The sequence below is a fragment of the Daktulosphaira vitifoliae genome, unplaced genomic scaffold (assembly GCF_025091365.1).
Source record: "Daktulosphaira vitifoliae isolate Bord-2020 unplaced genomic scaffold, ASM2509136v1 Scaffold_3, whole genome shotgun sequence".
NCBI lineage: Eukaryota > Metazoa > Arthropoda > Insecta > Hemiptera > Phylloxeridae > Daktulosphaira > Daktulosphaira vitifoliae.
In genome coordinates this window covers 2139960-2155926 of record NW_026099574.1, presented here as the reverse complement: position 1 = coordinate 2155926, position 15967 = coordinate 2139960, and the positions used below count along the sequence as shown (strand labels likewise).

The 15967-nt window shown below is 23.6% G+C and overlaps 1 protein-coding gene and 1 long non-coding RNA gene across 3 annotated transcripts; one reads left to right on the top strand and one right to left on the bottom strand.

Annotated features, from left to right (window-relative positions):
- Nucleotides 1–699: 699 nt before the first annotated feature.
- Nucleotides 700–5868, bottom strand: LOC126901291 (uncharacterized). 2 transcript variants are annotated; one of them, XR_007703009.1, is made up of 3 exons: nt 5401–5868; nt 1626–2407; nt 700–917 (listed from the first exon to the last, which is right to left on the bottom strand). It is a non-coding gene; the product is annotated as an uncharacterized LOC126901291 (long non-coding RNA). The 2 variants fall into 2 exon arrangements; XR_007703008.1 differs by having other exon boundaries at nt 1631–2407.
- On the top strand, nt 4902–14928 carry LOC126901290 (uncharacterized). Its single transcript, XM_050677685.1, has 2 exons — nt 4902–5034; nt 14204–14928. Exons 1-2 carry the CDS (start codon nt 5011–5013, stop codon nt 14597–14599), a joined length of 420 nt encoding a protein of 139 aa, XP_050533642.1. The 5' UTR covers nt 4902–5010; the 3' UTR covers nt 14600–14928.
- Nucleotides 14929–15967: the final 1039 nt, after the last annotated feature.

Here is a 15967-nt window from a genome sequence, read left to right as displayed (position 1 = left end):
TAGCATATGTAATTTTCGTACCTATACTAGTCGAACAAAATTTTTATAATAATTTATTGTAATACATATTATGAGATTTATTAAATGAACCTACAAGAATATTACTTATATTCAATTTTTTTAAGTACCATTTTTGAAGTACAGTTTTACAGTATAGAATCCCTAATAAGGGTGTTTTTAATTTAATTTTATGTATACTCCATCAAAATAAATATCAAATTTACCATAAACTGTTCATTTTATTATATTTTGATAAAATTCTGAGTTAACTACTTTAATGGTTAGACTTTTAATATTAATTTGTTTTCTAACTTGTTGTGCCTAAGATGCATAAATAATCCGCTCTTAAAACTATTTTTTACTAATCTATGGGATTGGCTTAATGGTAAGAGCTTACTCTTTAATGCTTAATTAATGTGTTCGTTTTTCCTTGATACCTAATTGATTTTATGTTGGAATTATTTCATTACTGGAAACAAAATTATGATTTGATATTTAAATGAACTATAACTTATAATTCACCTCATAAGAGGTAGTTATAAGACTTAATCAGTTTTACATTTTAACTAATATGTAGTGTTTGGCTTGTAAAATATGTTTATTACCAAATTACATTGTTTTACTCTCCTTTTTTAAAAAATAATTCAATAAATATATAGGAACATATTTATATACAAACACATTATTATTAATCTATGATACTAAGTACAAACTAATAACACTGATTAATAAATAAACACAAGCAGTACTGTACATGTTTAATTAATAAACAGAGATAATAAAATATGTTAATTAAAAAAATCTTCTTTTTCATTTTTTTTTTGTAAAATAAGATATCATTAGTAGACTTAGTCCCTAGTGTAGCCGCGGTCCATTGAGTAGTAGTCAATGATTCCGAAGACACTGCTCTCTATAAACTTGTTAAAATAAATAATTAAAATATAATTGTCATCAAAAATTGCTTTTGATTTTATTATATATATATATATTAGGGTGGATCAAAAAATGTTGACATTTTAATGAGAAACATTTAAATTTTATTATATACGTTACAATTGGCATATTATGAAGATTCGAGATTTTTAAAAAAAATTTTACTGGACGGTCAAAGTATTTTAACCAAAAATACCCCAAAAAACAAAAAACAGCTTTTGTTATTCGGTCTAATATTGTGATTAGTATATCCAATAGTTTGATTATTACTATAGAATACAAATTTTTTGCCAAGAATTGATATCATAATTAGCGTCATTATATGGCATATTTCTTGTTTGTCTCATGTATGCTTAACATTTTTTTTTATGCAGTTTGGTTGATATTTATATTATAAGTAGAAAAAAAATTATTTACTAATCTTAAAAACTTATACTTTTTTTAAAAATAAAATATAAGCTAAAATATATGATATTCTTGAAAAAAAATGTTAAATGACAGATGATCATTATATATTTTTCAATTTTTAGATAAATAAATAATTTTTTTTTCTACTTATAATATAAATAAATTTCAGCCAAACTGCATAAAAAAAAATTTAAGCTTACTTGAGTTCTACTAGAAATACGAAGTGTATTAAAAAAATAACGGGAATTTTCGTTTTTGAAAAAAATAATTATTTATTCGTATACATTACTGTGTCATCTTCAAAAAAGTCTCCATTAAATATTATGCACGTGTGCCAACGCTTCTTCCAATCATGGAAACTCTTCTCAAACTCGATCTTTGGGATAGCCTTCGGCTCATTCAGCGATGCACTTTTAATATTATCTATGCTTGTAAAACAACAGACTTTTAAGGATCTCATTACTTTTAGAAAAAGAAAATAGTCACATAGAGTCATGTTTGGCAAATTTGAAGGCTTGGGCATCGTTACAGTTTTTGGCCAAAGCAACATTTGTTTCATGATGAACAAGCAATTAAATGTGAGCAGGTACAAATGCTATAATTTTTTTTGTCAAAATCCGGGCATTTTTTGGATAGCTTCATGCAAATAGCGTTGAACTTGTAGGTAGTACTCTTTATTGATTGTTTGACCTAGTGACAAGAATTCATGATGCACTATGCCATTAAAATAGAAGAACACAGTAAGCATAACCTTCACGTTAGATCGCACTTGTCCAGCCATTTTCGGTCTTGGCGATTAAGAATGCCTCCACTGGGACTTAGTTTCGACGTCGTATCTATAAATCCATGTTTCGTCAACTGCTATAACACGTTTCAGTAATTCTGCATCGTCGATGACTTGATAATAATAAAATTTGATGTGTTTGGATTTTTTTAGTAGATAAACAGATAAAAAATCAATTTTTGAAAACAAGAAACCAAGCATATTTAATTTTAGCAGATTTTCTTAGAATTTTATTAATATTTGCGACCAGAGGTGCATTATGGCGTTCTCAGATAAACCCTTCTAGAGCCAAGAGCAGAAAAAAAAATATATTCAGTATAGCACCAACATAGCAACTAGTAATTATTTTTTTTTTTGAGGTGGAATTTAATTTTAAATAATTTTAAAGACAGTTTTAGTTCATAAAATTTTTAAAATTTTAGAAACGCTACCGTAACATTTAAATAAATAAAAATTATAGTATATTGGGATCGTAGTGCAGTATGGATAGTTGAGACAAGTATAGATGATATCTGACAGTGATTTTAATCTCTGTCTAAGAAACGCTTCGATGCAAATCTGTGGATAGTATTTAATCCTGAGAAATTGATGCATAATTATAAAAGAAACTTCAACTTCTATTTCCTTAATTATATCCTGATTAGTAGTTCTTAAATTTAAAAGAATGATTTATAAATAATATTTTTTACTTCAGTTAAATATAGTATGAAATTAATATTTAATAATTTAATATTGTAATTTTTACAGAGTAATAATAAAAAAATTATAAAGTGATATATTTCGTTACTTCTGTGACAAACATGAATAAAAATAAAAGACTTGATACATTACTTAATAAAAATTTTTTTTTCACTTATGAATAAATATATTGGTCTATAAGGAACTTTCATCGGAATCAAAAATGTATTTTTCTAAACTATTTGCACTGTTTTCAAATCTGAAATTAGACTTTTTTCTATCACTTCTAAGTTTTGATATTATAACTAATTTTTTAAAAATGTGTACTCACATATTTTTCTTTGCCTTAATCCCAACTACTTGGGTTCGGTTATCCTAAAATACCACTTGACACAATTCTCCATATCATCTACGCACACTTCAGCAGTCCTCATATCGCATTCAATAGCATCCCTCCATCTCTTTTTTGGTCTTCCTCTACCTCTTCTTCCTTCAACATTCATTTCTATAAGTGTTCTTATAGCTTCCGATTCCTCTCTCCTTATGATATGACCAAACTATCTAAGTCATTTATCTCTCATATTATCCACGATTTACGCTACACCTATACTCCTTTTTATATGTTCGTACCTTATTCTATCATCTTTAGTCACTCCACTGATCCATCATTTATGTCTGCTACTTTCATTCTCTGTTCTATTCTTTTGTTAACCGCCAACACTTTGAATCATATAGCATAGCTGGTCTCACTATAGTCTTATAACACTTATCTTTCAGCCTCATTGGAATTATTTTATTGCATAACACACAAGACGCCTACATACTCATCAATACCACTATTTAAGTTAATACCCCTATAAATAATAAGGGATGATGCTAAAAATAAATTAATAATTAATAAATCAATAAAATCTTAAAAATAAAAAAAGATCAAAGTTTTTTTTTTAATTTTGTTTATTTTGCAAATAATTAAGTAGTTTATGATAAACAAATCATATTATATATACAGGGCAAGTCACAAAGATATTACAAATCTAATAATTTTTGATCTAATTATCATGTTAATGAATTTTTATTTTTTTAATAACTATTTTCTTACTGGATTAAAATTAAAAATTGTTTAGCTTCAATGCAAAGCTGAGAAGGTATTAGTTGTACTATGATATGTTTTTTCACAAAAAATTAATTTTCTCAACTTAACTTTTTAAAATGTTCCGGAAAGTCTGAGACTTTTATATATATATCTTAAACTAAAGCTTATGTAATATACTTTATTATGATAAAAAAAATTTTCGGACTTTATTTTGTCTTCACGGTGAAAATGGCTACAAAATGCTATTTTTGTGTTAAAATACTCGATTTTGTATTTGCTATTATTTTAAAATACCTTACAAAAGATATTAATTCTTATTAGATTTTTATCTCATTTAGATTGAATAACTTCAATGAATATCAAGGACCCTATCACTATAATTTCCCCTCGTTTGATGAAATTTCTTATTCATATTAAAACTATTGTACTAAAATTCTCGATTTTATATTTTACATTTTTAAATTTACTATGCTATAACTTTTTGAAAAATGTATGAATCAGTACAATTTTTTCATGAGAAGTAGTATTTATGTACATCTTTTATTCGACATACTTTTTTTTTAAAAATCGGACCATTTACCTATATACTGGGGGGGGGTCAAAACTAAAAAATTAATACAATTTATAATCAGAATATAAATAAAGAAATAGGAGATCATGTAGTTTTTGGAATAATCCATTAATTTTTCAAAATTAAACATTATCTACATATTGGCATCGAAGCACTTTTTATGATTGTGATTTTAATCTATATAAGACTCAATTATGACACGTCCACACTATGCCGCGACCCCACTGTGCTGGGTTTTTATTTAAGTAATTAATCACATATGAAAAATAAGAAATTAGGAATTGCAGGCATTTATTTATTTATATAATATATTTAATATTATTTCTATTATTATTATTATTATTTATTATGAGTCTGCAAAATATTTTGTTGTAGCGTATACTGAGAAATCTATAAAAAATAACAAAAACACTGATGGCTCGACACCTAAACAAATACATTTTAAATAGAAGAGGTAGATTTATTTTTTGCAAAATAAAATTCACTTGTATTCTCAAGATCAGCATTGAAAGTGTATGAAAATTAAAGCCTATTTTCTCAATTATGTTGGCTATTGGATTATTGTCGGTATGATTTTAATTTTTCATAATTAATTATTTTATGTAAAAATATATCATTTTTCATAATTTCATAATTATTCATTATTTATAAGTAATCTACGACATTAAAAGAGAAATACTATTAACTGATAAATAATTAAATTGTTGCTATGGTTAATTTTAGAACGTATAATAAAATAATTTCTATAATATATTTTGTAAACCTAAAAGATAATTAAAGTAATACATTTTAAAATAATATTTAAACACATACAATTAACAAATTTAACTCGCACGAACAACGATTACCTACTTAAAATCACATATATTAATTTAAATTTTTTATTAATGAATCTTTCTTTTAAGTTTTAATAAAAAATGAAAAACAATTTACCCTTAAAATCCTTTTCAAATACTTTCCGTGCTTGTTTATCAAATAGTACATAAATATAATTGAATGGATTTTGTTATTTATTTGGTTAACACGTATCGTGTTTATAGCGAAATTAAATTATTCTGTCATACAAATATTTTATGTAACAAAACTTTTTGTAGCATTCATGACGATAGTCGATAGTAGTATAGGTATCTATAGACATAATACAATTATATTTGTAAGCAAAACTTCGCATTCGTATATTGTTTTAGTTTTATATTAGTTGACTAATACATTATGAGTTATACAGACCCGATGTAGGTGTCAAAACGACAATAGGTAATTTTACATACTATTCAAATAAAAAACATATTTATGAAAAAACTACATAAATAAAATGTGCCGCGTACCATATGTTATCATTTTTTAATTCTAGAATGATAATTAGGGCAATATGTTTAATTAAAAACACAATATTCATTATTTATAAACAATTTATTAAAAGTTAACTTTTGTAAGAGTTATTAAATTATCAGTTAATAATTGTGAATTTAAATAAAAAAAATTTTATAACATTATCAACAAAGACATCTTCTACTATATACAAAGTAAGAGAAGTATCAAATAAAATAATTTTTGTACTCATAAAAATAATGTTAGATTTTTTAGGACAATCATAATTTTATTAAAATTTAATCATAACCAAGTATTTTTAAAGCGATAATTTGTTAGCCAAATAAAAAAATAAATATAATCAGTTCTACTTTTTTATTGTAAAAATAGTATAATAACAATATAATTTAAAACTTTTATATTTCGAAAAAAACATTTAAAGGCTAATAGATAATCAGTATATAAAATTTTTAAATGAAAATAAAACTATTTTTAATTTGTGTGTTTTTCCATAAAAATACGTATCTTTTATTCTGCCAATTTTAATAATATTGTTTATAATAACCTTATTTTAATTTAATTGAACTAATCAGCCTTAAATATTGAAAAATCCCAACATTAGATATAAAGAAAATTATTCAAAAATTACTACAGTATTATAAAAAAGATATTTTACAAAAATTATTTATCAGCATTTTAAAACTTTTTTTTTTTAGAAGATTGGTATTAATGAAATGTAAATTATCTACTATATTATGTATATTATATTGAAAGTACTAAGTGTAATCAACTTTCTTTTAATATGTCTTTTGTATAAATCCAATTGAAAACCTAAATACAGGAAGATTTTTAAAAACAACTCACATTTTTAAAATTGCAGTAAACTATATAAACTAATACTAAAATTAGTCAATCAAAGTGCGATAAATAATAATTAATAAATACTTTCGATTTTCGAATAGCAAGACAGCTAAATAGAAAAAACTCTAATTTAATTTATCTTTTTAATACCTTCTTCTAACTGGTAGACTAAGATCCCTGTTTCAATAGATCAAAAACACCTCATTGAAAACTCAATCTAATTATTTTTGGATTGGTATAACACAAAGGTAGATTTTCGCATATGGGCTAAATAATAAAAAAATCCTTCTAATTAATATAACAAATATTTATGTTTGATTATTAATTTGCGTAGGAATAATCAATAAATATATTTTAATTAAAGAAATACGTAACAAGCCGAATTTATTCTTTGTATATATCAATATCAATAATATATACTTAATATAATATATTATACTTAATAAATTAATTATATTCTTAATATTTCAATTGTAGCGTCTATTTAAACACCGAGAATTACATAGAAATGAATACTATGATATTTATATCGATATTAGTACAAAAAACACATCATAGTAAAATTAATACCTTCTCAGCTTCGCATCGAAGTTAAAAATAGTAATTTTAACGAAATTTTGAGCTTTTCTCATAAATTTACTATTAATAGTAATTATATAAGTTCCTGATCACAAGTAAATCTAAAAAATACGATTTTTAAATTCTCATTAAATTTTCTATTTAATGATATCAATTCTAAACTTGCAAGTGAGAAGTTAAGCTAAAATAGTGTTTAAAAGTTATACATTTTCAATATAAACTTTCATAAAAATCAAAAGGACCAAAGTTAAACATGACATTTTGAATCGAAATTTTTCATGAATTATTTTTAACATATTAAAAAACAACAAACACTTAATAAAATGTTTTTTTTGTTTTTAATAAATTTTCTCATGTTTAAATTTAGTTAGTAAAATTATAAAAAAGAGGTGATAGGGAAAATTTAATTTCAGAATTGTTGTAAATAATGTATCTTTCAAATTTGTTTCATTTTAGAGATATGAATTTACTGTGTAATTCAGTAAAAAAAAAACTTTATACACCTATTATTTGTGAAAATATTTAATTACAATTTTTTTTTGAAGTTGACATTTATTATAATAGCGTAATTTTGAGATATTTATATAAATTTCTAAAATTACATGTTTTTTTTTACCAATGTTTGGAGATTATAAGTTTAATTAGATTAAAAAAAAAATTTTTACGTATTGATTATTAAACTTGGTCCAGTTAAAGCTGAAAATTTATATGGACAGAAATAAAAATCGCAACTTTCTATGTTTCGCATCGAAACTAAAAATGACAGTTTATTAAAAAATTGTTAAATAAATCTACTGAATTGAGCGTATTATGAAATTTATTAAAATTGCGAATATACAGGGTGGCCCACCACTCACTGACAACTTAAATAACTTTTGATCCAGTTAATATTTTTAGTTGATTTTTTTTTTAAATATTAGTTAGACGTTAGGTCTATAGCTATATCTCAATAATTATTTTTTTTACATTTTATTAAAAATATTAATTATTTTTAAATTTTAAATAAAATGTAAAAAAAAAATCTAAGATAGCTATTTTGTAGAGTAGAATTTAAGAAAAATTTTAGTAAAAAAATATCTTATTAATATTCAGTAGTAAATATTCTGTAGCGTTTTGAAGTTTGTAAAAATTTGAATTTTCATGTACTATTTTACGGTTATAAACATTGAAATACGTATTGAGAAAAGGACAGAAGAAAACGCTATCTTTTCATGATTACTGTGTATACATATGATGATAGTGTGTATACATTACAAACTTGGCATAAATACCATGATAAGAAATTAGATAAGGCAATTATTACTTATCACTCTCATTCAAAAGTATATTGAAAAGATAGCGTTTTCTTCTGTCCTTTTCTCAATACGTATTTCAATGTTTAATACCGTAAAATAGTACATGAAAATTCAAATTTTCACAAACTTCAAAACGCTACAGAATATTTACTACTGAATATTAATAAGATATTTTTTTACTAAAATTTTTCTTAAATTCTACTCTACAAAATAGCTATCTTAGATTTTTTTTTTACATTTTATTTAAAATTTAAAAATAATTAATATTTTTAATAAAATGTAAAAAAATTAATTATTGAGATATAGCTATAGACCTAACGTCTAACTAATATTTTAAAAAAAAATCAACTAAAAATATTAACTGGATCAAAAGTTATTTAAGTTGTCAGTGAGTGGTGGGCCACCCTGTATATAGTTAAATTTATGTGAAACTAAAAATAATTTTTTTAGAAATTATTTATATAGAAGTATATTACTAAAAAATTTGGAATATTATAGAATAGTAGTAGAACACACAAATAGAATTATAAAATTAATGAATAACAAAGTAAAATTATTCAACTTTGTAGTTGAAACCTAATATCATATCAAACCTATTTGGACATATACTTTAAAAACATAACTAATAAATGATTTTAATTGTTTATATGGAGAAACTTTTCATTTAATAAAGAGGAAATTTTTTCAACTATTTAGAGTAATAAAGTTAACTAAATACTACGATTAATTAATGTTTCATTGAAAAAAATTGGTCAAGTGAAATCTAAGGACATTTTTAAAAGTAAAGTTGTAAAAGTTAACATTTCGTGCAAAAGTTTTTGTTTTAAATCGCCTTATGGGCAAGTAAAGGGTCTGATTTTCAAAATAATTATATTAAAAAAAGGGAAATAATTAAGATATCTATATAAAAAAAAATATTTTGTTACGTTTATATTTCAGAATTTTATGGCAGTTTAAGAAAAAAAAAAATGAAAAATATCTCAAAATTTAACAGTTTTAAAAATTCTAATTTTTTGGGGAATTTCTTTCATTTACAGGGAACGAGGGAAACTTTTTAAATTTTTAAGAGCAATGTCTTTAACTAGATACGATTTGACATATTTTGATGCATCATTAAAAGAAATCAGTCTGGTGAGATCTGAAAAAGTGGCATCAGACATAAAAAAAATACCTCATATATTTTAATATCTTTTGAGCTTTGTATCAAAGCTAAAAATTTTTTTTTTCAATTTATAAAAATATTCCAGGATATCTAACATATTGAAATTAAATCATTCTACGCGTAAGATTGTTTTAACAATGTTAGTGTATCTTTTCACGAAACAATTCACCCAATTTTTCTTTTTACCCTTGAAACATAAATTAGACATTATTAACTTAAGAATATTAAGAAATTTATCCCTTAAGGTTAAGCCATTTTAAGGCGTGATTTTTGTTACTTACCTACAGCTTATCATTAAAATTATAAGGTACTTCTCATATAGGTAGAGACGTGAAATGTAACACAAAAGTAGGTCTTATACAAGTGAATGGAAAAATCGATAAATTGTTATTTTCTCAAAATAAACGGTCTTATAGACTGGAGAGTCATTTGAGAGCTGCAGGACAAGCAGTCACCTATTCTGATTTTTAATGGCTCATAAAAATAATGTATTTTACTAGCTTAATCTAGCAAAAAAGAATGATATCAACAAAAAACTAGCTACAAAAAATTCCAATTCCCCCTTCAAAAAAAAATTGTTTATCAAAATTGTAATATCTATTTCATGACCATGTGTGCTCTTCTTTTAGTTAATAAACTTATAGTTACATACACTACTTTGAAAGTGTAATCCTATGTTTATTTGCTTTATTTATAAGTTTTATAACAAATCATAGGTAATTTACTAATAAATCATTTTTATTTAAAATTAAGTGTTGTGTTTTTAAATGTTTTGTTAAAGTAAACTGAGAAATGTTTATTACTCCTTTTTTTATAATGTAATGTGTAGGTGCAATGTTAAAAATGATATGTGATATGATGATTTTATATAGTAATGTACAGTACAAATTTAACCCTCAATACAGACAATATAACACTGTGAAATGTGAGTAGAAAGTCCACTGCGTTAAAAGGGTACAACGTGAATTTTCCATCGGGGACTCCATATATCGACTTAATACTAAATTTATCTACAATATATTAAATACAAGAATTACTTAATCAAACTGAAAATCATTATTGTTTTTTTTTTAATTTGTAGCATAAATAAATTGTTAATTTTTTTTCAAAACTTTTTTAAAAGATTATCATGATAAACATATCTCTGTAACCCACCTACGTATTGTACATAATATAAATGTAATTATTTATTCGAATTACTCTTTTTAGATATTCTGTAACTACCGGTACTATATTATATTTTGTGTATTATTGACTTAATACCAAACAAACTACTATTTTATAAACATAATCAAATATACAATAACCCATCATGTTCTGACATCTTTAATAACTTTTTATCCTGCGAATATTTTGTTACTTTTTTGTACTTTAAGTCTAACAAAAATGACAATTCTTGAGATCATTTAATTTTGACATTTTTACGTAAAAGTGTCATCATATTTTGAAAATAAATGATATAAAACAATTTTTTTTAATAAATTCCATAAGTATATCCTTTATATTTGTTATACATTTTTTGAAAATCTGACCATTTACTTGCCCACAAGAAGCAATTTAAAACAGCAACTTTTATACGATAAGTTAAATTTTTCAACTTAAGTTTTGTAAATTTTCCGGAAAAACTGTGCCTTTTTACATATGTAAATAAAAAAATATGTGACGTACTATAAAAAAAAATTATTCTGATGACTTATATTTTATATGCGAAAAACTATCGCAATTAAATAATATGCTATTTTTATGTTAAAGTTATCAATGTTATATTTTTAAGTTTAAATTGCTATCATTTTTTGATAGATTTAAGGATAAAAACCNAAAAAAAAAAATAAACACATCATGGTAAAATTAATACCTTCTCAGCTTCGCATCGAAGCTAATACAATTTTTTTTAAAATAATTTATAAATATAAAAGAATTTTAACAATTTTACAATTGATAATGCCTCTTCCTATTTCAGATTAAGTAGTATAGTCACATAATTTTTATTAAACACCCTTTTAAAAAAATTATTATAATAACAAATATTTAAGTGTGAGTTAATATAAGTAAATATTTTCATAAGAATTTCACAGCTTTTAATGTTATTCAATAAGTATGTTAAAAAACAAGACTACCTATTCTAAAAAAATTTTTTAACTACCCATAAATTATGATAAACTACAGTTTTAATTTCATTACTGAAATAATAATTAATTAACGAAATTTAAAATAATTAAATTAGGAATGTTTCATTTTTTTTTTTAAATACACGTTTTTCCTAAAAAGAAAGAATAGTAAAACTTCTTTATAATTTTTTATAATTTCTATGTGAAATAGAATAGGAGTGCATCAAGGTTCTGCTTTAGGACCTTACTTATTTTCGATAGTGGTGAATGAAATTACTAGATAAATATATGGAGAGGTGTTATGGTGCATGTTGTTCACAGACAATGTAGTGTTAATAGGAAAATATTGGGAAGAAATTTATAAAATAAATTTATCTACAGGTGTGGTATCTACATGTTGAACTAGCTTATAAAATAGGAGATTATCGAATTAATTAAGTTAAAGAAGGGGGACTGGAGCTCCCCTTGCATTTTGACAGAACTACCAACTATCTCACAGTGACATGATAATATAACTATTTTCAAAAATTGACAAAATATTGAGTTAAAAACGATTTTTGTTTAATACTAATTTTATGACAATATGGCAAAAAAAATTTTTCTAATCACACCAAGCATATAGCGCTCTTTAGAAGAGAGTTTTGAATTCAGCATCGTATAACTAATAAATTATTGATTAGTTTGTACAAGTAATAGATTATAAAATTTTCGTTGATTTATGTAAATAATTAATATATTAAAATATTATAAAACCAAACGAAACCTAGAGTATAAGGTAAAAATATATTGTAACTAGATACTAATTTTGGTGGTGCACAATGATGAATTTAGGGATTAAAAAATTAAATGAAGCTCATATAAACAAAAAATATTATTACATAGTTTTTATACAATAAAATAAATACAAAAAAAAGTGTAGAATTTTAAACATTTTTAAAAATTGAGGTGTAGTAATTGTTTGAATATATGTAAGATATTGCAATATAATTATGGATATTACCACAATAGTTAGTCACCATCCATCTATTTGGTTATATACTAATAATTAGTTCAAAAATATAACTCTAACTGCATTGGACTGCCTTAGGAACCTTGTACTGAAATTAATTAAATAGAGAACTATCAGTCATACAAAAATAATTACAATATTTCTCTAAAGGTAGTTAAATGGAAAAAAACAAACAAGTTTTTACCGAAACTGCTCTTCCTTAGATATTTGACACAAAAAGGATTCACGGGGATTAGTTTGAAACTTCGATTAACTGCCTAACAACCATTCGAGTATTTCAAAATCCTTCCCGGGTCTACCTAGTGCTACTACGGTAACGGTTAAAAGTTCTTCTCTTTGAATGAAATACCTTTAGATAAGTCGTTTAAGCTTAAAAAATATATTATTTTATGAAAATTATGAAAGTAAAATAATTTTGTGAGGTGAATCAAAATAACGAAATAAGTAAACTGGTCATAGACTTAATTAATTTTTTTTCTAGGAAGGGATTAAAACAATTATATCAAATAAATCCGTAAAAAGTCCCGCCTCCTTAAATTTAATACTTGTTCCGACTAGTAATAAATTTTGGGTGTCTAAAGTATTGAGAATATTTACAAAAAATTTATCATCTTTAAAGATTATATTATATGGTACCAAAAATAGTTTTGGAGATAGTTAACCCATAGGTAAATGATCGTTTGATTAATATCGGCAGTTAATTTCAAAATGAACAATTAACAAAATTGAAATCTATATTATATTAATTTACAAATACCAAAGTAGAGTTTTCAATTATGTAAATTTTGATTCACATGTATACTTTAATTTAAGCTGATAGTAAAGATCTATTTAAGGCTTTTTCTTACATATAACTTTCTTAATTAGATATTTTAATACATTTCCAAAAATGATTTTTAATTTATAGTTGTGTAATAAATCATTTGATTTTATGACACTTTTAAGCTTATAAAAAATAAAAGGTTCTTTAAAATATTTATTGAAATATTCAAAATAAATTATCAATTTAACATTATTAATTTTGATTTTTACTAAAATAGCGCTTAAACGTTATTAAAAATTTAAGTTGTGCATCTTAATTATTTACCAAAACTTCATGAAATTAATACTTTTGTACATAATAGATTTGTCACCAACTTTTCTTTATGTTAAGTATATTAAGTACTAAACTTTCGGTCGTAAGAAATAGTTATTGTTTCATAAAAGAAAAAACGTAATATGTTTTATTTGAATATAAGTCTATCAGTATAATTTTGACTCATTTCTTAAATTTCTAACACAATCTTAACTAATCTCTTTAAAGACAACTTATTTTCTATTTTTTTACATTAATAATGTACAAGCACAATAGAATTGTATTCATAATTTATTGACAAATAATATAAAAATTTGTCTTATTTTATTTTGATCTCAGGTTCTTTTAACAATGATATCATGTATAATTCATTTGGATTTTTTCGGCATATTCCCAACCAAGTCTAATTACTCATCCGTTGAACAGTTTAGATTCAGTGATTATGATATCTGGGTTCCTAAACCAGGTACAGAAACACCAATTATTAAGCCTTGGCAATCTTATAATCAAGATAATATTATATCAATTGGAAAAGCATCACGCAATAAGCCTATTTATGACTACGTCTACAAGGGATGTACAATTATAAACTTGACATGTATTGAACCAAATAGAAAATCATCTTTATACGATGATTATGAACATACTGAGATTGAGGATATTTCAGACTATAATGATGTTACTTATGATGATTTAGATATAAATGTCCAAGATATTTCAGACGATTATTACTAGTTTTTTTATAAATAAAATTGTTTTTTGGATATACCAGAGTATTTATATTTATATGTGCTGACGATAAAGGTCCATTTAACTTAAGCTAAAATAATCGAAGCCTTAAAAAATTAATTAAAAATATAATAAAACATTTACTTAAGATGAAATATATTTAATGGAATAATAAAAATGAGAATGCCATGAATACAAATATAAATGTATAGTTTCACTAATACGAGTAGTTTAACTTACATTAGGTCATATATATAGTTAAATAAAATTCATATCCAATTAAGAGTTTATCATTAAACAGTATACCTCAGTCTATATTTTTTTATTGTAATAGTATATTAATTTTAATAGAAAATTTTAATTGATAGATAATTTAATAAATAAATTAATGTTATTAATATTTTTTTTGTGTAAATTTACATTGTTTTGATTTTAAAATTGAATAAAATATATATATATTTATAAATGTCTCTTTTCAACCTGAAACAAATTCTCTCATTCAATACTCTATCTCTGTTTTTACAGTTAAATTAGGTATCGTGTATAAAATATGGCAAGTAGGAGTTATATAAATAGAGAATCAATAGGTATTAATTACAAATAATATGTAATACTATATATATATATATATACAATAGAATAAGTATTTAAAATGTTTCATATTACAACCTAGACAAAAATTATAACAAAAGGGGGTCGCGGCACATTTTGGACGTGGCATATTTGGGACATGTATAGATGATATCTGACAGTGATTAAAATCACTATCATTAAAAACGCTTCGATGCAAATCTGAAGATAGTGTTTAATATTAAAAAATTGGTGGATTATTCCAAAATCAACATGATTACAAATTTTATGATTTAAAAGACCAATATATGTATAATATAAAATCATATTATTAATTATCAACTTTAATGTCCGTTTCACCATAAAAACAAAATAAATTCCAAAATTTTATTTATCATATGAAAGTACATGGCATAAACTATAATTTAATATATATAAAGGTGTCAGTATTTCCGGAACACTTACCAAAATTGAATTGATAATGTTCTACTTCCGATATGCATTTTAAGTTTTTAACACACCTTGTATAAAGGAAAATGGTCAGATTTAAAAAAAAAGTATGTCACATAAAAGGAGTATATAAATAGTACTTAAAAAAAAATTGTAACGATCCATAAATTTTTTTAAAAATCGAAAATTTTAACACAGAAATAGCATACGGTAGTCATTTTCATCGTGAAGACAAAATAATGTCTGAACATTTTTTTTCCATAATAAAGTATATTACATTAGCTTTAATTTAAGATTTCTATAAAAGTGTCAGTATTTCCGGAACACATTCAAAAGTTAAATTGAAAAAGTTAT

Excerpts from the sequence above, each read along its gene's own strand:
- LOC126901290 (XM_050677685.1), top strand. The coding sequence starts at position 5,011 with ATGTTGGCTATTGGATTATTGTCG. Across the intron at positions 5,035-14,203 it reads TGGCTATTGGATTATTGTCG|GTTCTTTTAACAATGATATC; the intron begins GTATGATTTTAA and ends TTTTGATCTCAG.